General features: G+C 36.5%; 1 protein-coding gene across 1 annotated transcript in view; it reads right to left on the reverse strand.

Annotated features, from left to right (window-relative positions):
- Positions 1-1042: 1042 nt before the first annotated feature.
- Positions 1043-20974, reverse strand: part of NR2C1 (nuclear receptor subfamily 2 group C member 1) — a gene marked incomplete at its 5' end in the record, with an annotated part of 38863 nt that continues 18931 nt past the window's right edge. Inside the window, 9 exons of the mRNA XM_082493389.1 lie at positions 1043-1599; positions 2144-2249; positions 6072-6209; positions 8197-8336; positions 11481-11602; positions 13674-13836; positions 18514-18698; positions 20001-20091; positions 20193-20340. Coding sequence (XP_082349515.1) covers positions 1425-1599; positions 2144-2249; positions 6072-6209; positions 8197-8336; positions 11481-11602; positions 13674-13836; positions 18514-18698; positions 20001-20091; positions 20193-20340 — 1268 coding nt within the window. The 3' untranslated portion in view covers positions 1043-1424. The remainder of the gene's footprint in view (positions 1600-2143; positions 2250-6071; positions 6210-8196; positions 8337-11480; positions 11603-13673; positions 13837-18513; positions 18699-20000; positions 20092-20192; positions 20341-20974) is intronic.

The following is a 20974-nucleotide window of genomic DNA, read 5'->3' on the forward strand; positions in this document are numbered from 1 at the left end:
CCATTTAAGTTGATGTTTTGGCTAAGCAATTTCTGGTGCAACCATGTGTTTCTTGATTGGGCAAGGCTCTTCCTCACCCTATGTTGCCAGAGAAAGAGAAGGTTCATGATAAATAGAACTTGGCCTTGATCCAAGATTTAGATAATCCTAAATGCCAGTGTCAGAGGTAGACCACCACATATAATAGGATACTTCTTTCATTTTAAGCAACAGGTATTAAATGTGCTAGGGATGTATAACTTCCTGTTGCAAAAGGAAGCAAGAAGCAACCATATGCCAGGGTTACTTGTCAGTGAGGCACATGCCTCAAGATACAAGAACACTGAAACCCATCCTTAGATGGAGCTATGGAATATGATTCAGGCAACATATATGTAGTATCTACACCCATTTCTAATAAGGAAAGGAAAAGCAGCAGAGACCATGCTCCCATAGGGAGGGGCACTGGATTTGACAAACTCAAATTTAAAAAATAATCATACGAGAATGGTTGGAAAAGAGAACTACATAGGCAAAAGCTAACAACGATAAAAAAATAAAAACATTAACGCAAGGTAAGAGGCATCTGGAATGCCTCCATCATTGTGCATTGAGTATGAAAGACGAAGGGGTAGTGTGAAAAAGCTTTAACTTCTGAGACCAGGAAAAACAGGAGGATGCTGTCTTTGAATACCTGCAGTATACACTTCTCTGTTAGTTTTTCATAGCACAAAATAGCTGATGTCTACCAAGATGTAATACTACAACACAGTATCCTTTGCATTCACAAATCAGTCAGTACTGACCCTTTGCCGCTTCACTTTTGATCAACTGCATCAACATATCATTAGAATATTTTAAAATGGGAACAACTTCTACTTTCCCTGCACTTGTAATGGTGTCCAGTGTTTCATTCAACAAGAAACAAATCTCTCTTCAAAACAACAGGAAAATAATGGTCTTGTTTCCATGGAAACACTGGCCTTTTCAGAATGTTTGATCACGTATTTTCCATTTGATCAGTGAGAAAGAACTAGTAGCAAAACACTGAAAACACAACTCAGAGAGGAAAGTTAATTTATTTGTCTAAAACATCAAACTAAGTTGAGATACCTTAGTTCAGTCAAAGCTTCTTCAGTTTCTTCACAAGCCTGGACTTCATAAACAAATATTCCAAGTTCATCTATCTACAAAAATAGGATGGACAATTCTTGACTTTCTTCAGATATCAAGTTAATTTACAAGTCCTTGAAGATCAGATGAAAAATAGGAAGTTATCCTATATTCCTTAATACACTCCACCACGTTTCCCAAGTGTACTGGAAAGGAGGAATACTAGCCTTCTTTGGAAAGGTGCATGGGAAGGCTTATTGCCATCTCTTGGAGACAGGGTATGCATTTACATCACCATGACTGCCATGGTACAGAATCCTTCACTGCTACTCTTATACGGCATGACCAATTATCTGAGAGTTGTAGTCCGCTGTCTCCATTCGCAGAATATATGGGATGATGCTATCAATCTGAACATTTCCAATTAGTCCTGCAAAGAATAGCTCTTCAGTGATGGCAGCACTCATCAGCCTAAGAGCAGGCAATCGGAGAAGAAGTCTAGACAGTCTGGAAAATAAGTTTGGTAAAAAGTGTTACTTGTGGTTACAGATTTTGATGTTATTCACAATCATGTTATCAGAAAGAGATGATAAAAAATTAACAAGGGACAATACTGGTCAAAATTTGCTCTATCTAGTTCACGAAAGGCTTAAATATTTAAATCAGTAGAATATTAAATTTACGTTTAGTCACATCTTCAACAGTACAAAAAATGTGAATATGCCTGTCAATTACATGGACTGTATAATGTTTGGACTTAGACTAAATGAGGAAATATTCCAAGTAGGTACAATTCAAAATGAAAATATTAAAAATATTTATTTTATTTCCAATATTTCATTTTGGAAATTAATAATGAGTAAGTAGATAAATAATACTCATAATATGTATGAATACATGCATAATATTTGAAGTGCTCTAAAGGTAATTTCTTACCTTTAAGGAAGTTAAGAAGAAAATGTACATATTTATTACAAGAAATATTGTACAAATCAGTATCACCGATGCTCTGAAAAGAGACTAAATCAAGTAAGCATATAAGGTAACAAACCTGTAAGTATCATCTGGATATGCTTTTGTTACATAGTCTTGGAACTCCATGTAAGCCTTTTCTTGAAATTTCTCAATCTGTACCACATTTTCTAGACCTGGATGATCTGAAAAAAACACCCCACTCTACATTGTTATACCTGTTCTATATAAGATGCACTAAAATCCATACAGATTATCTAATTGCGTGCATACAGAAATCATTATTTGGTAGCTGTAGCAACTTCACAGTTTTAGTGGAGGACACTGCTTTACTTCCTTATATTTCTTCTTCTCTATGTTTATGTTTTACTTAATTTTTTTATAAACACAACTAGACATTTTGAAGAGCTCAAATAAATGCAGTGCTTGCAACATTTACATCAATCTTGATGATACAGCTCTGTTCTCTGTTGCAGTAGAACAGCCTTGTTTCAATACACTGACATTTATTGGAATATTTTATGCACAAATAGCATTTGGGTGGGAAGTGAAGGATAAAATTAAGATCAGTGGAAAAAGTAGAATAAAAGGCTATGAACCATTTGTTTCCTAAAACCGTAGAAGATCTGTAGCAGATCATTCTTTTTCAACTGTTTGGTGCAAAATTTTCAAATGTGCTAAATGTAATTTTTATCAGTGATTTAAACACTTGAAATCTAAGTCTTGCTAAAATGAAAGGATATTAACCTAACTGCCAAGACACATTTACAAATTATTACCTGGTAATTCTGAACACTTTACATAGTCTGTAATTTTTATTATCCATCTATCTTAATGTAAATATTTTACTGTCATAGTAGCATGACAAATCATGCAGATTTTATTTTTCAGAAATGGGATCATAAATGAGCTGCCAAATTATGTCAGATAAAAGATTATTTCTAACAGTCACTCGTTCTCTCCAAATATATGGCCTTCTGTCAACAAAACCAGGAGGTTTTGGTCTAGCTCTGCAGATATAGAAACTTTCAGAGCAATTTAGCAGTTATGTGATTCATTGGACTCCCCTGAACACATAATTTCACAGAGGAATATTTTGTCCTATACAGTAATTAAGTCATTCTGAAAGCATGATTTCAAATTTATGCAGGGGACAAGAGGTTAACAAGTTCATAAAGAAGCAACACACTTTGAAGAGTTGTTGACATGAAATATGCATCACTTCATGATGCTGCTTTTAGAACAACGTCAGAAACACAGCTAGAAGTCAACTTCCGAAAACAGTAGTTCGAAGGCAACTGCTAGTACACTAGTAGCCATTTATAAAGATGCAAAGTCCTCTAGGCACTCCCTTTACACTCATCTCTTTGCCCAAGGCTGTCTTGTGACAGCCAAACAGCTAGCTTGGCATAGAAGATTTTCAGTAATCTTCAAGTCTCCAGCTATGGAAGACAGATCAGCAGGGCCTACCAAAGCAGATGTTCTTATCTTAGGACTCTGCTGTATGTGCAGCCTAGTCCAATTCTGTAGCAGAGCAGTAAAATCCCTGAAATTGTAATTTCTGGCCCGTGAAATAATTTCCAGGACTTCTCTTCTGTTCAGGGTACGGAACATAACTTTCAGGTATGTGAAGATTCTATTATATGGCTCATAGGATCAAGAATATTGACAACACATTGCCATTAAAGAAGCTTCACATCATTAGGAATGTGATCCTGAAAGCATGTGAGCATGTGACTGGATACAGTCTTTTCCCAAGACATTTCGCCTTCTACCTCATGTGTTGTCAAATCTAATCAGAAGGAGAGAAATCAACTTCAGACTAAACGGAAAAGTAAATAATGCTTTGCAAGTGTAAGGTTCCTAGAGAAATATTATCTGGTGTCTAACAGGACTGATTTCTTTAGACAGGCCAACAGATTCTGTCATAAATCCTAGTAGACATTGTACTAGAAAAATTGGCTTGAGGTATTCTTCCATCATTTTGTTTCTTTTCTGAAGCAACCAGTTCTGAGTATGGGAATGCCATGAAAGGACTATTTTGGGGTAAGGAACACCTAAAGGAGAATTACCTCTCCTGCAAGCATTATCTATCAAACACCCTCCCACCCTCTGCCTCTTCTGAAGTAATGGTGAAAAGTCCAGGCAAATCTTCAGTCCTCAGCAGAAAAGAAAAATTGCAAACATTTTCAAGTGCTCTTAATATTGCAATTAAACTCACGGTAGGTAATGCTTATCAGAAAACTGAAATCATTCCTGTACTTCAGTGGACTGTAGAAGCGAACACATAAAACCATGCAAGATTCTCCTAGTCATGAGGACTGACAGCAGGACTATGTTCCATAGTGAAAACACTCAGGTTCCTTATTGATCCACAACACAAGAACATCACTGGAATATCCTCTGGGAATTTATCATCTTTCCTGGAGGGTTCTGATACTACTTATACTGCCTCTCATTTGCAAGAACATCTTTAATCTCAGAAGTCTTCCATTAATGCAATATGAAAAAAAAAAAAAAAGAAGAAAAAAAGCAATGGAAGATATGCAGGGTTTTGTTATGCACTTAGGTGAGTACCATGAATTTCTGCTCGTGCTGATGCTGCCAGTTTTACTGGGAGATGTGGATATGCCTTGTAGATACTACATATAGAAAAGATCATGTAAATATGAGGGAAACCGCAAAGCAGGAATCTTACAATTCTTTTATATATATATGTATGAGAAAACCTGCTTAAAATTTACAGCTTTGAAGTGTCCGAGTTCCAAAAGAGTTTCTCACCTCAACTGATTCTTCTGTGAAAGGGTGAGCTGCAACTGAATGGAAAAATAAAGTCCTCCTCAGATCTAATAAATTTACAGAACTGACAAGAACCAAATAGCCAATCCTCCTCCATATCCTACACTACTGATGGGAGGCAGGTCACTAAGATTCAGACAGCTTTTTAAAATTTGCTCTAATCTTTTCTATGGGACATCAGCATCTAAAAAAGGCAGAGCAATGAGGATCAAGGAAGCTGTTGATGCTTTTAAAACTTTTTAATGCAAAATGGAGTGACTGAAGATTTGCTTTCTAAATGTGACAGTGAAAAATTCCTGGAGATACAGAAAGTATTTGAGGTTTATACATCATTTATCAGAAGATTTGGTCTTGGTTTTATATTAAATCCCTAAATTCTGAATGATGAATCTAAGACCTGCAGTATACTGATATAGCATCTGAATGCCTTTAGTGAAAAGTGAATTCTACAATTTTCAAATAAATAAAATTAATTTTGTAATTTTCTACAGACTAGGCATGTGTTACATAATCTAACCATTCTGTCACTATCTATAATAACTAGAGTACTCTTCTTCCTCCGTATTGTAGACTAATCTCCCAGAAGGAAAAAAAAATCATTATTTTATTTTATCTTCACTGTCTAAGTATGTGCACTAACGTTACTTGCAGTACATTAAGTAAATACTGTTCAGAAGACAGAAATAATAATATAAGGGCATGTCTGTGGTGTTCATTCACCAGAAATGCTGTATGTCATATTTATTTTCAAAATACCTATGTGAAGTGAGGTGACATGTTTCTGTAATTCTGCACCTGAGAATCGATACACAGAGGGATAGTCTTTCATACATTAAAAACCCAACTTCAATCCATCTCAGCTGGATGTGCAAGAGCAACACTTCTGAAAATTAAACTGCTGGTTCTCAGAAAAAGTACCCCAGAAAGGAGGCACAGAATTAAAAGCAATAAATAAATAAGTAAAAATAAAAATAAAAAAAATCAATGGCAGAGGCAAGAGTAAAATTTAAGTCTCCAAAACAGCATTCAACTATTTACATTAAAAGATTAACCCTCCCTACAGTCCTCATTACACACCTTCCAAGACTTCTCAACAAGCAAGGCAGTAAGTAATTCTACAGGTGATAGTAGTAATGGCATATAATGAAGAAGGCAGAAGTTATATGGCAAAAAATAGCGTAAAGTTTTACATTTGAATAATTACGTACCAGGACTGAAGAGGACTATTGCTTTCAAATATGCATATTCATATCCATCTAGGCAAAGCTTAACCATGCTGTTGCAGAACTCTTGCAATTTGAAGATATGCTCCATTACTAGTTTTCCTCTGTCTGTTGGCAGCTTATCTAAGTCAACACACACACAAAATATAAAACCTCCAAGTCAAGACACATGCAAAAAATGTGGTCACACTGCATTTTTAAAAATAATGATTTGTATTAGATTCAAACAGTGGGAAATCTATGCCAGCTATAAACTCACATGCTTGGTCTGAATAATCTTGACACCAACAATTATGGACTATAATCTTTCTTTTAACTTTTTTTTCCCCCTCACATTGTACAATTAGGCCTCTTCCTGCCACTAAAGCTTCCATAATCAGGGGTGGACTAGAGCTTGAAAGGATCAATGAAGGGAAAGATTATTTACAAGTAAAGAAAAAACACTGCTACTCCAGATCTGTGCTCTATGTCAGGTGCCATGAGACAAGTTAGTGTACAGTTTTATGGGCTATTTTGGTCAGTCAAAGACCATGCCACTGCTGAAAAAGAAGGTGCACTATACACCTTTTCTGATTTGCGTCTAGGGGAATGTGGTTGGTGCAGAGCTGTTCCCCTTGGGTCAGCAATAGCTAAGCAGTCTGAAAATCCCATTCCTTCCATCATCCATCAAAGTACGGTCCCTGGGCCACACAGACTTGTTATCTCTTGGAGATGCTGCAGCTGGCATACTACACAACTGGAAGACATTGGTTATAAATTTCTGATTTTTGCATTCAAACCAAATTTCTAAATTAAATAGCAAACATATATATTTGTAATAATGATAAAACCATTATTAATTACTACAATACCCTTTTTGGTTAACATGCTTAAAAATTATGTAGACTAAAGCAAGTTCCCAAATTCCATTTGTATCCCTCCTTCCCTCCTAAAGACATTCACAATTTGTTAGTAGGTTAGCTGATCCATAATATTTAGTGGTTTAATCAATTTGTTTTAATGATAAATTATTGTTGTTTACAGGAGGATCTTGTGGATATTTTTAAATCATGAAAACCCCTCAGAAATAATTCCCTCATCATAAAAGCAGAGGAAAAATTTATAGTCTGGTGGGCTGTTTTTCTACAGCTGACCAATCTGTTTTTGCATAGCAATAACAAATTTTTATCCACATAACAGCAAATAACCCTAAAGTCTTGTTAAACCCGAAAATGCTCAGATTTTTGTATGTGCATCTACCTTATTAAAAATCTGTTAAGACTATGAACAGATGAAGACTACATTATTTTTGATTGGTTAGCTTTTAGTGCTGAAAATCTTGTGAGCGTTCACGAGCACATAAAGAAGATTACCTAAAAGACTCCCCTACCACTCAGAAGAACATTTCCTTCCCTGTAGATGGAAGAGGAGGCCAACTGACACCTCCTTCACTTGGAATGAAAAACACACAAAAGATGCAGGCCGTAGGATTAATAAGAAAGGAAGTATACTTAGTGAAGGTCTGTTGATGATTTGCATGTAGTCTAAAGGTAGTATATGGAAGCCAGCAAGCCAAGTTAGGTAAAGGAAGCGTATCACCAAGTTGGCATTAGGCTGCTTTATTTCAGTTATGAACAGCGAGGACAGGTGGGTCATTCTTTACTTTATACCCTTGATACAGAGGAATCATATTCACAATACACTTGTGAATATGTGTGTTCTTAATGTTGATGCTCCCTGAAATTTGAGCTGATGTATACTAACAGAAGAGCCGAACACTATTAGACATTACACAGACACTCAATAAAAAAAACCCAGTAAATGCTAACCTATATTAGAAAGATTTGTTGTTGTGGTGGTTTGGTTTTGGGTTGTTTGTTTGTTTGTTTGTTTTTTAATTTGGGGGGAATTAACTATTAGCATAGCTGACTTTTGCAAAATTGCTAACAAATTCCATCTTAGGAACTGATTTTTCTAGTATTATTTTGTTTCAATACTAACTGCTAATCTCTACAAACAGTAAATTTTCATTAACAACTGAATGACAATTAAGAAACTTCTGCACAGTTCAAAACGTAAAAAACATGAAGTAATTTCCCAAGTCTGGGAATGTGCCCAGTATGCGCCTTACCTTGCTGTAAACTGCCGTGAAGGTGATTAACAAATGCAGTTAATATAGTTGCCACATTCATAACTTGTGAACATTGTGCAAGACCAAGCGTAAAAAGTTCGTTCCAGCAGGCTTTTACTAATGATATACTGTTATCCTGTCTATTAAAAAATACATAATTTCACTTAATAAAACCAGCCATTTGCATTCACAATTTTTTTTGTATTTGAAGAACACTTCATGAAACATTCATCTAATTCAATCATTGCAACCAGTACCAAAATGAAGCCCTGCATCAAAAGTATTTTTATTTGCATGCTAGGATTAAAATACCTGTTTTAGAGTGACATTTACAAAGAAGTAATTTTTGTTTTAATGATCTAAAAGGAAATAGATCTGTATTACAAAAGCAAGCTGAAGTTATAGTAAATGAGAACTGTCTAGGCATATTCCATTATGCTAGTTTTCTTATGATTTACACTATTTTTTGGGCAACATTTACGTGCATGGACAAAAAAAGTTTGCATTGCTCCTGTATTGTGGATGTAGAATAGACTTAAAGGTCTATTTTTTTTTCTACTTGAAATCTGGCAGGTTGGTATAATTTCTTAATCAAAAATACACGTGAAATGGAACACGTGAGATCAAGTTCCTGAGCTTCCAGACTGCTATTTTCTGTATCCTCTTCATGTTTGGAATCAGGACTGAAATACAGACTTTTAAGTATAAATAGAAGTCACGAGGATTTGTCTGCTGGCAGAATTAGTCCTTAAATTAAGTTTCATGTGTAGTCAGTATTTTTTTTCAAATGCTGAAGCTTAAAATTAGGTATATCAATCCATATTCAGGCACTTCCATATTAGTAACCTTACTGTCAGTATTGCCAAGCATCTCTAGCTCGTAGAGCTTAACAAGAGCTCAGTACCTTAAAAAGGAAATCCTACCAGTGAGGAGTCAAATTCAGGTACCATGTTTCACAGTTTTAGCCAGTAAATATAAATATAAATATAAATATAAATATAAATATAAATAATGTAAAGTTAAAAGAAGCACAAGACCTATCAAAGAAGAAAAGCACATTAAAGCTACAAAAATACAATGGAATGGATTTTTGCAAGAACATTGATGAACGTTGATGAACTCTTCAAGAACATTTCTGATGATTTACTGCAATACTAAAATGCCAAATGACAGATTAATATAGACTTATCCTGTACTGGATTACAGAGAGCTCACCTAGGGCATTATTTTTTACTATGATCCAGTTCTTGTTATGGTAGACACAATACTGTACCTGCAGCTTCTACACATATTTGTCACATCCCCATTCATCTCCTGTCAAAGGGACTATGCTGAGGAACAGTGAAAATAGGGTATACTGGCTACTCAGCTGGTATGTGTGTGGATAAATGTATTATCTAGAGCAACTTTATGGCTGATCAAGCTTAAGCAGCCTCAAAAAACTAAGAGGCTGTAACCAGCTTGATGAACATTTCAGTAGGAATATCTCTTGCCTACAAAGATCCTCACGCAGGAAGATGAACTAAACATTAACTTGATATCATTAACTACATCGGTATGCCAAAGCCAACCGTCTTCCCGAGACTAAGGAAAACATTGCCTGAGGAGGGAACCACCTGGATACAATTACCTATCTTCCTTACAAAACCATTACTATGGTTTTGTTTTGGCTCCTCAACTCCTCTCAATTACTAGTACCATGAATTTCTCTTAATTTTTAAAGTTAAATGAGTCACCCTTCTGAAAGTCAGAATTATAGAACATAATGTGCTCAAACTAAAAATGCTGCATTAATTTCAAATAAATCTTGACATGAAAAAGTTAGTATTTTAAACTCTTCAAAAGGAAAACTTTATATTTATGTTAAATGGTGTTTAAATATACTGTTGCCCAGTATCTTGATTGGGACTGTAAATGCTAGCACAGGTGAATATTAACACTATTAAGACAGCCTACTCCTCCATTTTTTTAATTTAGACAGAAAAATATAATGGAAAATAACATATTCCAAAAATATGCAGATTTTCTTTAAGCATTTCTTGTTAATCTTTTTGGAGAGACAGGTCTTCTGTACAACGTTTTATTATTTAAAAAAATTTCCCATTTATTGTTATAATACTAATTTGTACTGTTCCTCAGTTGCAAAAACCTTTAAAAACGTATAATGATATAATGTACTATGTTAATTCCTATGTATTTTGAAATTCTGCGGGGCAACAATTTCTACTAAAATAAAACATCATATTTACCTGATCTTTTACCCTTGCTATTGTTTAACTTTATAGAGTTTCACTTTTTCCTTCTCCAAAACATGGGCTTCAATTACACACAATATAGTATCTTTCCTTAAACAACGTAGAATCATTTGGCTTAAACATCTGAGTAAACACAAATGATAATCACAGATTATCCTGCTTTTGACAGCTTTCCTGGAAAAGGGGACAATGCCTCACTTTAAAAAGGAATTCTCTTTGCTGCCACAGTCATGCACTATTTTGATATTGAATTAAAGAAAAACACTGTAGGTGAGAACAAACAAACATGATTTATACTCCATTTGTGTCAGAGCTGATAAAGTATCTTTATTTGTTTGATGTGTCTTCATAAAATTACTTTTGAAAATAACATACATCACTTTTCCCCATGCTGTTTTGAGATGTTTTCTCATGATGATCGGCAATGTGCTACTACATTTGGCTTAAGAATTTTAAGTGATCCACTGAATTCTGCTGGAAAAGCAGGATGTTATACAAACTGTAAAAATAATAATTATTACTGTCTGGTCACAGCAACCATTTGTTTTTGGAAAATCCCCTGAAATTAAGCAATTTAATCCTGAATGCTTGCTGAATCTAGCTAACCGTTTTCTTCATATAGGTTATTAAAGGCAAAATTATTACTACTAATTCACCTATAAAGCTAACAGTATTTGGGGATCCAGAGAGGAGTTTCTTTGTTGTGACTGCCTGATAAGCATCTTAGTTCGGGATGTAGCTATTAAAAAATGATAGAAAGTCCTGTCTTTATTAAAGAAGTAGCAGTGTGCAGGCACTTGATTGTTATAAATCTACTCCTTTTTCCTTCAAAACCCAAACAAAATACCTGAATTGGACTGCAGTTGGCAGTAGTTTTGATTAAGAAAATTTACCTTCATGATGAAGATCTATAAAACAGTTTTAACAAGTAGATTTGTATCTTAAAATGTCCCTGAAGATGACAGTGAAAATAAAAAAATAAAAAGCGCGTATTCACAACATGAGTGAACAGAGTAACCGAACACTTACCCTAAAGCTTGGAAAGATGGAATGGAACGTGCCCAGTGCATGGACAAGAAAAGCAACCTGGAGGCAGACTCGCAGATATAGTGAACATTAAGATATTCAGGCATAGGAGAAGGCATGGTCAGCTGGCAATCCAGAAAAAAAAAAAAAAGCAAATCAGTTATTTTACTTTCTTCATAAAAAACATGGTAAGAAAAAATCAGAGTTTCTTTTAAGTGAAAAAATAAAACTGTTTTTTAAATAAACATGAGATAATCCTTAAATAAAATTGAATTACTGCCTTTTTTGTTATTAGCCACACTGTTATACTCTATAATAACTACAAAGCAATAAAAAAGGCAAACAGTTTGAATCTTTATCTTCGATAAATATTCATGTCTGGGACACCTGGAGATGGAAAATCCCAAAGAAAACCCAACTTTTGAGACACTCTCAAAGAATAAAAGTTTTAGAACAATCATTGTAATTAGAATGAAGTTGCTTATATTTATATATAGATAAATATATAAAAAAAACAAACACAGAGGCATCATTACTTTCTAAAGCTTCCCCCAGAGGAGTGGCAAAATGGCCTGAAAAAATAGAGATTTCCCACAATTCCTGGGGAGGATCTGTGTGTGGGAATTCTATTTCACAAAACATCTGGTTTTGTACTTTTAATTAATATTTTACAAATAAATGCATCAAAAATGTTTTGATGTGTGAGTAAAATGCCTAATACACAGCTGCACCCAAGTCCTAAAAATATAATCAATGTACCTCAGAAAGGACCAGCTCTACCTTTCTCAACGTACATGAGTAAAATCAGGGGTGTTACCTGTCAAGAAAGCAGGATTTGACCCCAAACTGCTAAATATAGCATTGTAGTTTTGTCTTCAGAAATTAGTGCTTCTTAAGATAATGGCTTGGCTAACACAATTTAAAAAAAAAAAAAAAAAAAAAGATATTTGCATTAGAGAGATGTTTATTTGAGTGATCAAAACATGCTGATGAGAGGGTGTTATGGTTTAACCCCACCAGCAACTAAGCACCACAAAGCTGCTCGCTCACTCCGCCCCAGCAGGATGGGGGGAGAGAATTGGAAGGGTTAAAGTGAGAAAACTTGTGCGTTGAGATAAAACCAGTTTAATATTGGAAATAACATAAGAACAATGAAAAGGAAAATAATAAAAATTAAAAAATTAAAAATAACAAAGATAAATAAAACCCAAGAAAGACAAGTGATACAAATGAAAACACTTGCTCACCACCAGCTGACCGATGCCCAGCTGCTCCCCAAGCAGCAGCCCCCGCCCCGCCAGTCTCCCCTCTAGTTTATATACTGAGCATGACATCATATAGTATGGAATATTCCTTTGGTCAGTTGGGGTCAGCTGTCCCCTGCCAGCTTCTAGGGCACCCCCAGCTACTCCCTGGTGGGGTGGTGTGAGGATCAGAAAAGCCTTACCTCTGTGTAAGCACTGCTCAGCAGTAACTAAGACATCCCTATATTATCAACAGTGTTTCCAGCACAAATCCAAAGCATCGCTTGTTACCAGCTACTGTGAAGAAAATGAACTCTATCCCAGCCAAAACTAGCACAGAGGGGCAAAGTTTAATAAAATGCCTGGTACTGAAGAAGTTCTCAGATGAGCAAGCTTTTTGATCTGTCCATGAATAATAAGATTAAAAAATGAATATTTTTTAATTTCTGCAGCCTTGTAAAATGAGAAATAAAGCCAGAAAATATATGGCTCACTAAAAAAGAAACCGTATTTTCCCATAATGATTAAAGTCAATTAATACCATACTAAAATAGGGTATATACGCAAAGGAGAAACTGACAAATACACTTAAGAGTCCCAAAACCCAGTTGCAGATTATCAGATCCACCTATTAACAAGTAAGAATGTGGATGCTGACTCTCTGCTTTGTGCGACTCTTGTTTATGTAAATCCTTTTACATGGATTTCCTAGTATTTTAAGGTAAGAAGCTATAAAATAAACAGTGCAGCTAAACCACGGAAGAGAGCTCTACATTTTCCAAAACAAATAGTTAACCAGTGAACAAAGGCAGTGCATCCATCAGAAATGAATGACAGTAACTTAACAAATAGTTAATCTAAGAAATCCAATATAAGATTTAATCAGATCATTATTTTATATTACTATGTTAAAATGGTTATAAGTAGTCAACAGTAAAAAAGTATTAAGTACCCTGAATGCTACATGTGCATCACTAAGTAGTGGCCCCTCTATTTCAACGATATTCATGCTCGTTTCTCCACCAATCAGCTGTACACCGGCTTCAATATTTTCAGAGTTCTGGCACGCTGCAGTCTCTCCTGGATTTAATGCTTTAGCAAGAGTATCAAACGCCCTGCAATATCACAACAAACAAACAAACAGATTAAAAAAATAATATAAGAAAAAGAAAATAAATTTTTAGAGACCATTTCAATTTAGGATGAAGCTGCACATGTCTGAAACCTGTACTTAGATGCCTGTTTCAAAGAACTGGATTTGGAAAATAGAAGTTAGTAGCATGCTTTTCCTGCCGCTCCACCAAACAAAAACCCTGAAAACTCCAACTTACAGTGGCTCTGGAACAAAAATTAGCAGCAGATTCTGTTCACGCTAGTTGCCAACAAATTCACAGTTTTGACATATTGACTGTGTTGCTGAATCACAGTTTGCCTTTCAAGATCTCTTTAGTGATGTTTACCGGGAGTGCTGGCATGAGCGTTTTCAGGACATCAGACTGCTGTTAAAGCAACTTAGTGCATGTGTAAATTTTACAGGCTTTTTGCTGTTATGATGCACAAAGAGAACAAGCGGGTTTTTTTTATTAATGAGTTGTGGTTAGGTTATTCAGCTTAATTTGAAAAGACTGTTCTGAAATATGTAAGAGAAAGCACTCTTATGCTTTCAATACCATCCTTTGTATCCTTTGATGTGAGGCAGTGACTCCTGTGAAGACCAAATCACATGCACAAACGTTATGGTGGAGATGCCAGGAAGGGCACAGATATATTATTAATTATTTTGCTGCTTGCCGACAAATCCATTGTTTTTCTGTGCATGAGTACACCTGAGAACCAAAAAATATTTATCTTCGATCAAAAATATACAGATTTGAACACTGCCTACAGACAGATGACATATCCTGAAAACAGTGTAATTTGTACACGGTGTTGCATGAAAAACTTCTGTACGGAGGTCTGAAAACTTTACAAAAGCTGATTAACAGTTTGTATGTAGACCTGATTCTCAACTTATAGAGACATATTTATTACCACAGAATCTAAAATCACTGATTGAATGCCAAAGTCTGGAGGAGAATTTTACCACCTGCTCTTCCCCCACAGTCCCTAGCGATATAAATTCATTAACATGCTAAAAAATTCTAAATGTTTACTATGTTTGACATAACCATTTACAACCAAATGAAACATCACAATAAAAGAGCTGCTGACACTGCCTCAGGCTTGAGATGGTAAATTAACTAGTTTTTGGTCCTACACTAGCCTGCACAGCTTGATGTGTACACATGAGGGTGACTGCGGCATGCAAAAGTGAAATAAACAGACGGTAAGTGGACTACACAGATATAATTGGGATGTTTTCTGTCTCAAGTATAAGGAAAGCAGGCATAAAGGGAATGCGTTCATGGGTAAGATCTAGAAGTTACATTACTGGACTCCTGCTAGGAGATACGAATTTCAGGCCCTGCATGGCTCACTCTTGGCAGCCTTAGGTAGAACGGGCAAACTCAGCAGCTCAGTGGCAGCAACTTCTCAGGAAGAATAGGATCTCTGCAGGCCTCTTCATGTAGCAGAAATGTGAGAGGAACAAGATCTCTCCTTTCCCCAAAAGGTAAATATCACATGCATCTGCCACGATCCTGTATTTATTCTAGTATAGGCTGAAGAGTCCCTTTTAAACAGGGTGGGCAAGTACACTGGTTAACCATGTCTGCCCATGATATTCCAACTTATTCTCGAATGTTTGCTTTCAAAGAAATCTTCTCCCTCCTATCTCATAAACTGGCAGTAGTAAGCCAGCAGAAGTCAATAGAAGCGTTGCTTCCTCACGGCTCAGCACTGTGGGTCCTTTCCATACATGAAGTCCAACATGAGCAATGGTTGCAAGATAACACCAATAAAAAGAGAATCTAGAACGAAGCTTGCCTGGAATCTATGAAAACTTAGCCCACAAACTGAGGAAAAAAAGAATAATCAACATTAAAATACATGGTATTGATATCCTTTGCTAGAAACAACTTTGGTTCTCTTTTCATCAGGCCCAGTCACTAACAGATATATGGGACTGCTGATAAACTGTAAAAATGAGCACAGATAATGAAGCCATTAGAGGACAAGGCATATAACATTACAATATAAAAGCAGTGGAATGCTAGCAGCAGTTGTACACTAAATTTGTGTCAACAAAAATGAAAGTTTAACTACTGTAGCTGCAAGCAATGGAATATAATAACATTTTATAATAACACATGAAAAACGTGGATGGATAAAACTTGCTTCCTGAAATCCCTTAACCTCCTTTTCTTCAGTAAACATCTGTGTCTGTTAGACCAAGCTGGCATAGGGCCTGGAAAAGAAAGCAAAGGTTTAGATAAAAATTTTAGTTTCTGCTTGGGTAACAACTTCCCTTTCATAGGAATATTTAACTTGAACCTCCCCACTGGAAACCTATTAAGTAACCTACTAGACAAGCGTACGCATTAAGATGAGTCAGAGCTCTTTCAAGCTCTCTGGTTGAGAGAACTTGGTGCCTTGTCATAGTGAGATTTTTAAAAAAGAACAGGAACACCCAGGCTGGCAAAAGCAAGCATCTGAAAGTGCCAGGAAATAAAGAAATGAAAGATTATTGTGCAACCTTATTAGTACATATTTTTGAATAGCTGTAGTATTGAATGAAGTTTATCGGCACGTACAACAATACTATTTACACAGCATATTCTTATATTCTTTCCCTAGGACACAGCAAAGGCCCAAGTCAGCACCTATATAAAGTCACACTGACCTTCTAGGCAGCATTTAAAGAAAAGAGCAGAACAAATGCACTCTGCTTGCAATTACACAAAGCAGTAGAGACTACAGGGGAAATCACATATTTCAGTCAATACAAACTACTTCAGCATGTATCAGTCTTTTTCTCCTTGGTGGATTTACTCCACGTACATTTTCAAAGCAGCGCGTACAATGTAGATGGTGTGTAAAGAAATATTGCTGGGATGGCTGTCAGAAGCTTGCATGAGATGACAACCAAGGAAGAATATGATTGTAACTGACAGAGTAACTGAGTACGTACTACACAGAATACCTTACACATACGCTTGCCAAAATGGCTCAGTTAAAACCAGTGCAAGACACAAGTTTGTAAGATATTCAAGACACACAGAGGACAAGGAGATGATTTGAGACCAACCTAGTGGCCCTCTATGATGAAGTGACTACAACAGTGGACAACGGAAGAGCTATGGATGTCATCTATCTGGCCTTCTGTAAGGCCTTTGACACAGTCCCCCACACCATCCTTCTCTCTAAATTGGAGAAAGAGGAATTTGATGAGTGAACTGTTCGGTGGGTGAAGAATTGGTTGGATGGTTGCACCCTCTGGTAGTAGTCAATGGTTCAATGTCCAGATGGAGATTGGCTATGAGTGGTGTCCCTCACAGGTCCGTATTGGGACCAATACTGTTCAATATCTTCATCAATGACGTCATCAGTGGGATCGAGTGCACCCTCAGCAAGTTTGCAGATGATGCCAAGCTGAGTGGTGCAGTTGACACGACTGAGGGACGGGATGCCGTCCAGAAGGACCTGGACAAGCTCAAGAAGCGTGCTTGTGAACCTCATGAGGTTCAAGAAGGCCAAGTGCAAGGTCCTGGACCTGGGCTGGGGCAGCCCCCAGTATCAATACAGGCTGGGGGATGAAGGGATTGAGAGCAGCCCTGTGGAGAAGGACTTGGGTGTTCTGGTGGATGAAAAGCTGGACATGAGCCAGCAATGTGCACTTGCAGCCCAGGCGGCCAACTGTATCCTGGACTGCATCAAAAGAAGCATGACCAGCAGGTCCAGGGAGGTGACTCTGCTCCTCTGCTCTGCTCTGGTGAGACCCCATCTGGAGTACTGCTCTGGAGCCCTCAACACCCCAGTAAAGACATGGACCTGTTGGAGCGGCTCCAGAGGAGGGCCACAAAAATGATCAGAGGAATGGAGCACCTCTCCTATGAGGACAGGCTGATAGAGTCGGGGTTGTTCAGCCTGGAGAAGAGAAGGCTCTGGGGAGATGTTATTGTGGCCTTTCAGTACTTAAAGGGGGCCTATAAGAAAGGTGGGGACAGACTTTTTAGCAGGGCCTGTCACAATAGCACAAGGGATAATGGTTTTAAATTAAAAGAGGGTAGATTTAGACTAGATACAAGGAAGACATTTTTTACGAGGGTGATGAAACACTAGAACAGGTTGCCCAGAGAAGTGGTAGATGCCCTGTCCCTGGAAATGTTCAAGGTCAGATTGGACAGGGCTCTGAGCAAGCTGATCTAGTTGAAAATGTCCCTGATCATTGCAGGGGAGCTGGACTAGATGGCACCTTTAAAGATCCCTTCCAACCCAAACTATTCTATGATTCTAGGATATTCAATGAATGTATTTGTATTGACGGTGAGAATTCTGTGAGTTCTCTTGTGTAGAAAGAAAATGCTTTTCAAACTTTTAAGACAATTAATAGTTACAGGCATTAAACTACTTACACAGGTGAGATATCTAAGAAACAGGACGATACAAAGTACTTAGGCAATAGTACAAGATCTAAGACACGTTAAGGAAAACCAAAAGGTAAGAAAATCAGTTATGAGATTTATATTAAAATTAATTTCAAGTACAAACAACCAAAAGTAGTTATTTCTCAAACAGAATTTCCTTATGATTTCACTTGGAAGAATCTTACAAGATTTACCTTCTATATGAGCTCAGGCTGTTATTTTTAATGCAGTTAAATTACCTTTATTTTTAAGTGTAACGTGCCTTACCTTGTAACATCACTACTAGCTTGTTCTTCTTGCTGAAGTTCAGATAATGATGCATCTCCATTACTTAAACTCTCAATCATAGATAGCTCTGTACTGCTTTGTGACAGGTCTTTGCATTTACTGAGGTTTGCTAATGAAGTCACCACGTTTGCCAATGTACTTAAATCCCCCTGACATGCTTCAACCTAAGGGAAAAGTAGAGTTTTTAATTCTCTCATATTGGCAGCAGTTAACTTGCAGTAGAAGAATCTAACTTTTACATAAATGAAGAGTTGAGCGAGTGAATAGACCTGTAAGAAAATTATTGTTTTCAGTAAATGGGTAATCATAATGCAGCAATTAGACACTGCACTGCTTCTAAAATATGAAATATTTAGACATTTACTTTTACAATTAATAGCTATCTGTTTCTTTCAGAAAGAATGCTACAGATGGTAAGAAACTGCAGAAAGAGAATTTATCATCTCCGCTCACTAGTCAGTCACCAGGACTGTAAGGCTGCACTAGATTATATTTTTAGCATCTCTCTTCCTTCCTCATGTAAATGAGTCAGTAGTAATATGGTAGGAAAATGTTTGAAAAGAAGGAATAGATAAAAAGTCACCTTTAAAAGCAAACAGAAAAATAATTTTGCTGCAGCCTTTATAGTTTTTATGTCTTTATTTAACTGCAAGGGAACAAGGTGATTCAGTAGTGACCAGCAACTCAGAGAGGCAGTAAGACAGGTTTCCCACTCTGCCCCCCCCAGTAATAAGGAAAGTGCATGATTACAGACAAGTACGCTGCTGCTAACACCAGCATGCTACATGTCATTTAGCTTGCACTGTCATAGTCTACAGACAGAGCCAGAAAAGTGAAATGGAATAAACAACTTCTGATGGGGCCCTTTGCAGACAGAGCAAGCGAGGCAAAACGCATGAAAACAGTATGAGGTAATTTAATATCAGCTAGAAAAATACAAAGGCTTCCTACTGTGCATGTGTAGGGAAGTTATCACATGGCTTTAGTGGATCAGTAAGTGTGACAAAATGGAAACAAAGGAAAATCAGCTTAGAAATAAGATTGTTGCTGAGATAGCTCTTATTAGCTTTGCCAAAAAAATGAGTGATTCAGGGGAAAAAAACCTAACAGTATTTATGAAATGCACTGTGATAATGCCATGTGAGGTTCCGCAAACACCTCACTTTATTGGTACAAAAGAAATACCCAAGTGTGAGGATTGCCCAATACAAAGAAAAATAACGCAGCCCTTAAAAAAATGTGGAGGAAGGCCTTTACTTTGTAGAGTTTTTAGCATTTTTACTATCAAGGCTAAAAGCGTTCTTGTAAAGAGAAGGCATTTGCAACAACACCAGATGTTGAAAAGGAGTGTTTTAAAAATGAATTTAACAAAACAGAAGTACAACAAAACAGAACACCCATCCCTCTCTACATAAACAATTACAGTAAACAACACTAATTAATATATCAGTCATATTATCATATACCTTATCTGGAGTCATCAGCACCGTAGGCTCACTTTTTATTGCAGACTGATGAATGTTAACAAACATTCCTGATTCCAGCAGACCTGTTGATCTGACACAAAACAGCACACATTTTAATTTTGATTAATTTTAAAATTAATTTTTCCTGTTTCGGGAAACACAGATAGCTGCTTCTGAGTAGAATTTACATACCTTGCTGTTTCATTGTCTGTTACAAAAGTTGGAGTTGCAGCTAATGGGCTACGAAGATCTTTCCGAATGTAGATTTTCTCTGTAGAAGCTGCACAGTTTGAAGATTTTTCTCTGGACACTTCAATAGGTTTCCTCTCACACTGCACAGCTAACAAAACAATATGCAACTATTAAGTCACATCCCAAATTACAGACTAAGAAATACCCTTTTTTTCCCTCTCTTTATTTAATGTGCAATTTTAATAATAATTCTGAAAAGAATGAAAAAAAAAATATCCCATAACCAATAATTGAGTAACTTGGGTAAAAAACAACACACCAATTAGATTTGTTCTTAATGAAATGATGTAGTAGTCAAAGTCTGAGAGCAAACATATAGACACTAAATTTTTCAAGTTACAATTAAGGGAGAAATCCCCTTGTACCTTATTTTTAATTTGGATTTTTAAGTGGAAGCTTACCGCTTCTCCTTCTCTCAATTTCACTGTCCCACACTTTCAGTTCATTCATAAAGGACTCACTGTACCCTTTTCGATGCCACATAACTTTATGCACTTAAAGAAGCTTCTCAAGTTAGGACCTTAGACAATACAGAGGGAAACGGACATTCACAAAGTTCAGTGCAGACCATTTAAGAACTGGGCGACATTCTGAACCACAATCACTGGCTTCAGAGAAGAAGCAGATTTTAATTTGAATAGCTCAGTGAAACTAGGTGGAATGAATCTGGGCTATAGCCTACAGATCCATCACCTTGCTTTGGATGGATTAGAGAACACTAA

This window comes from Vanellus vanellus, assembly GCF_965231255.1.
Source record: "Vanellus vanellus genome assembly, chromosome: 1".
NCBI lineage: Eukaryota > Metazoa > Chordata > Aves > Charadriiformes > Charadriidae > Vanellus > Vanellus vanellus.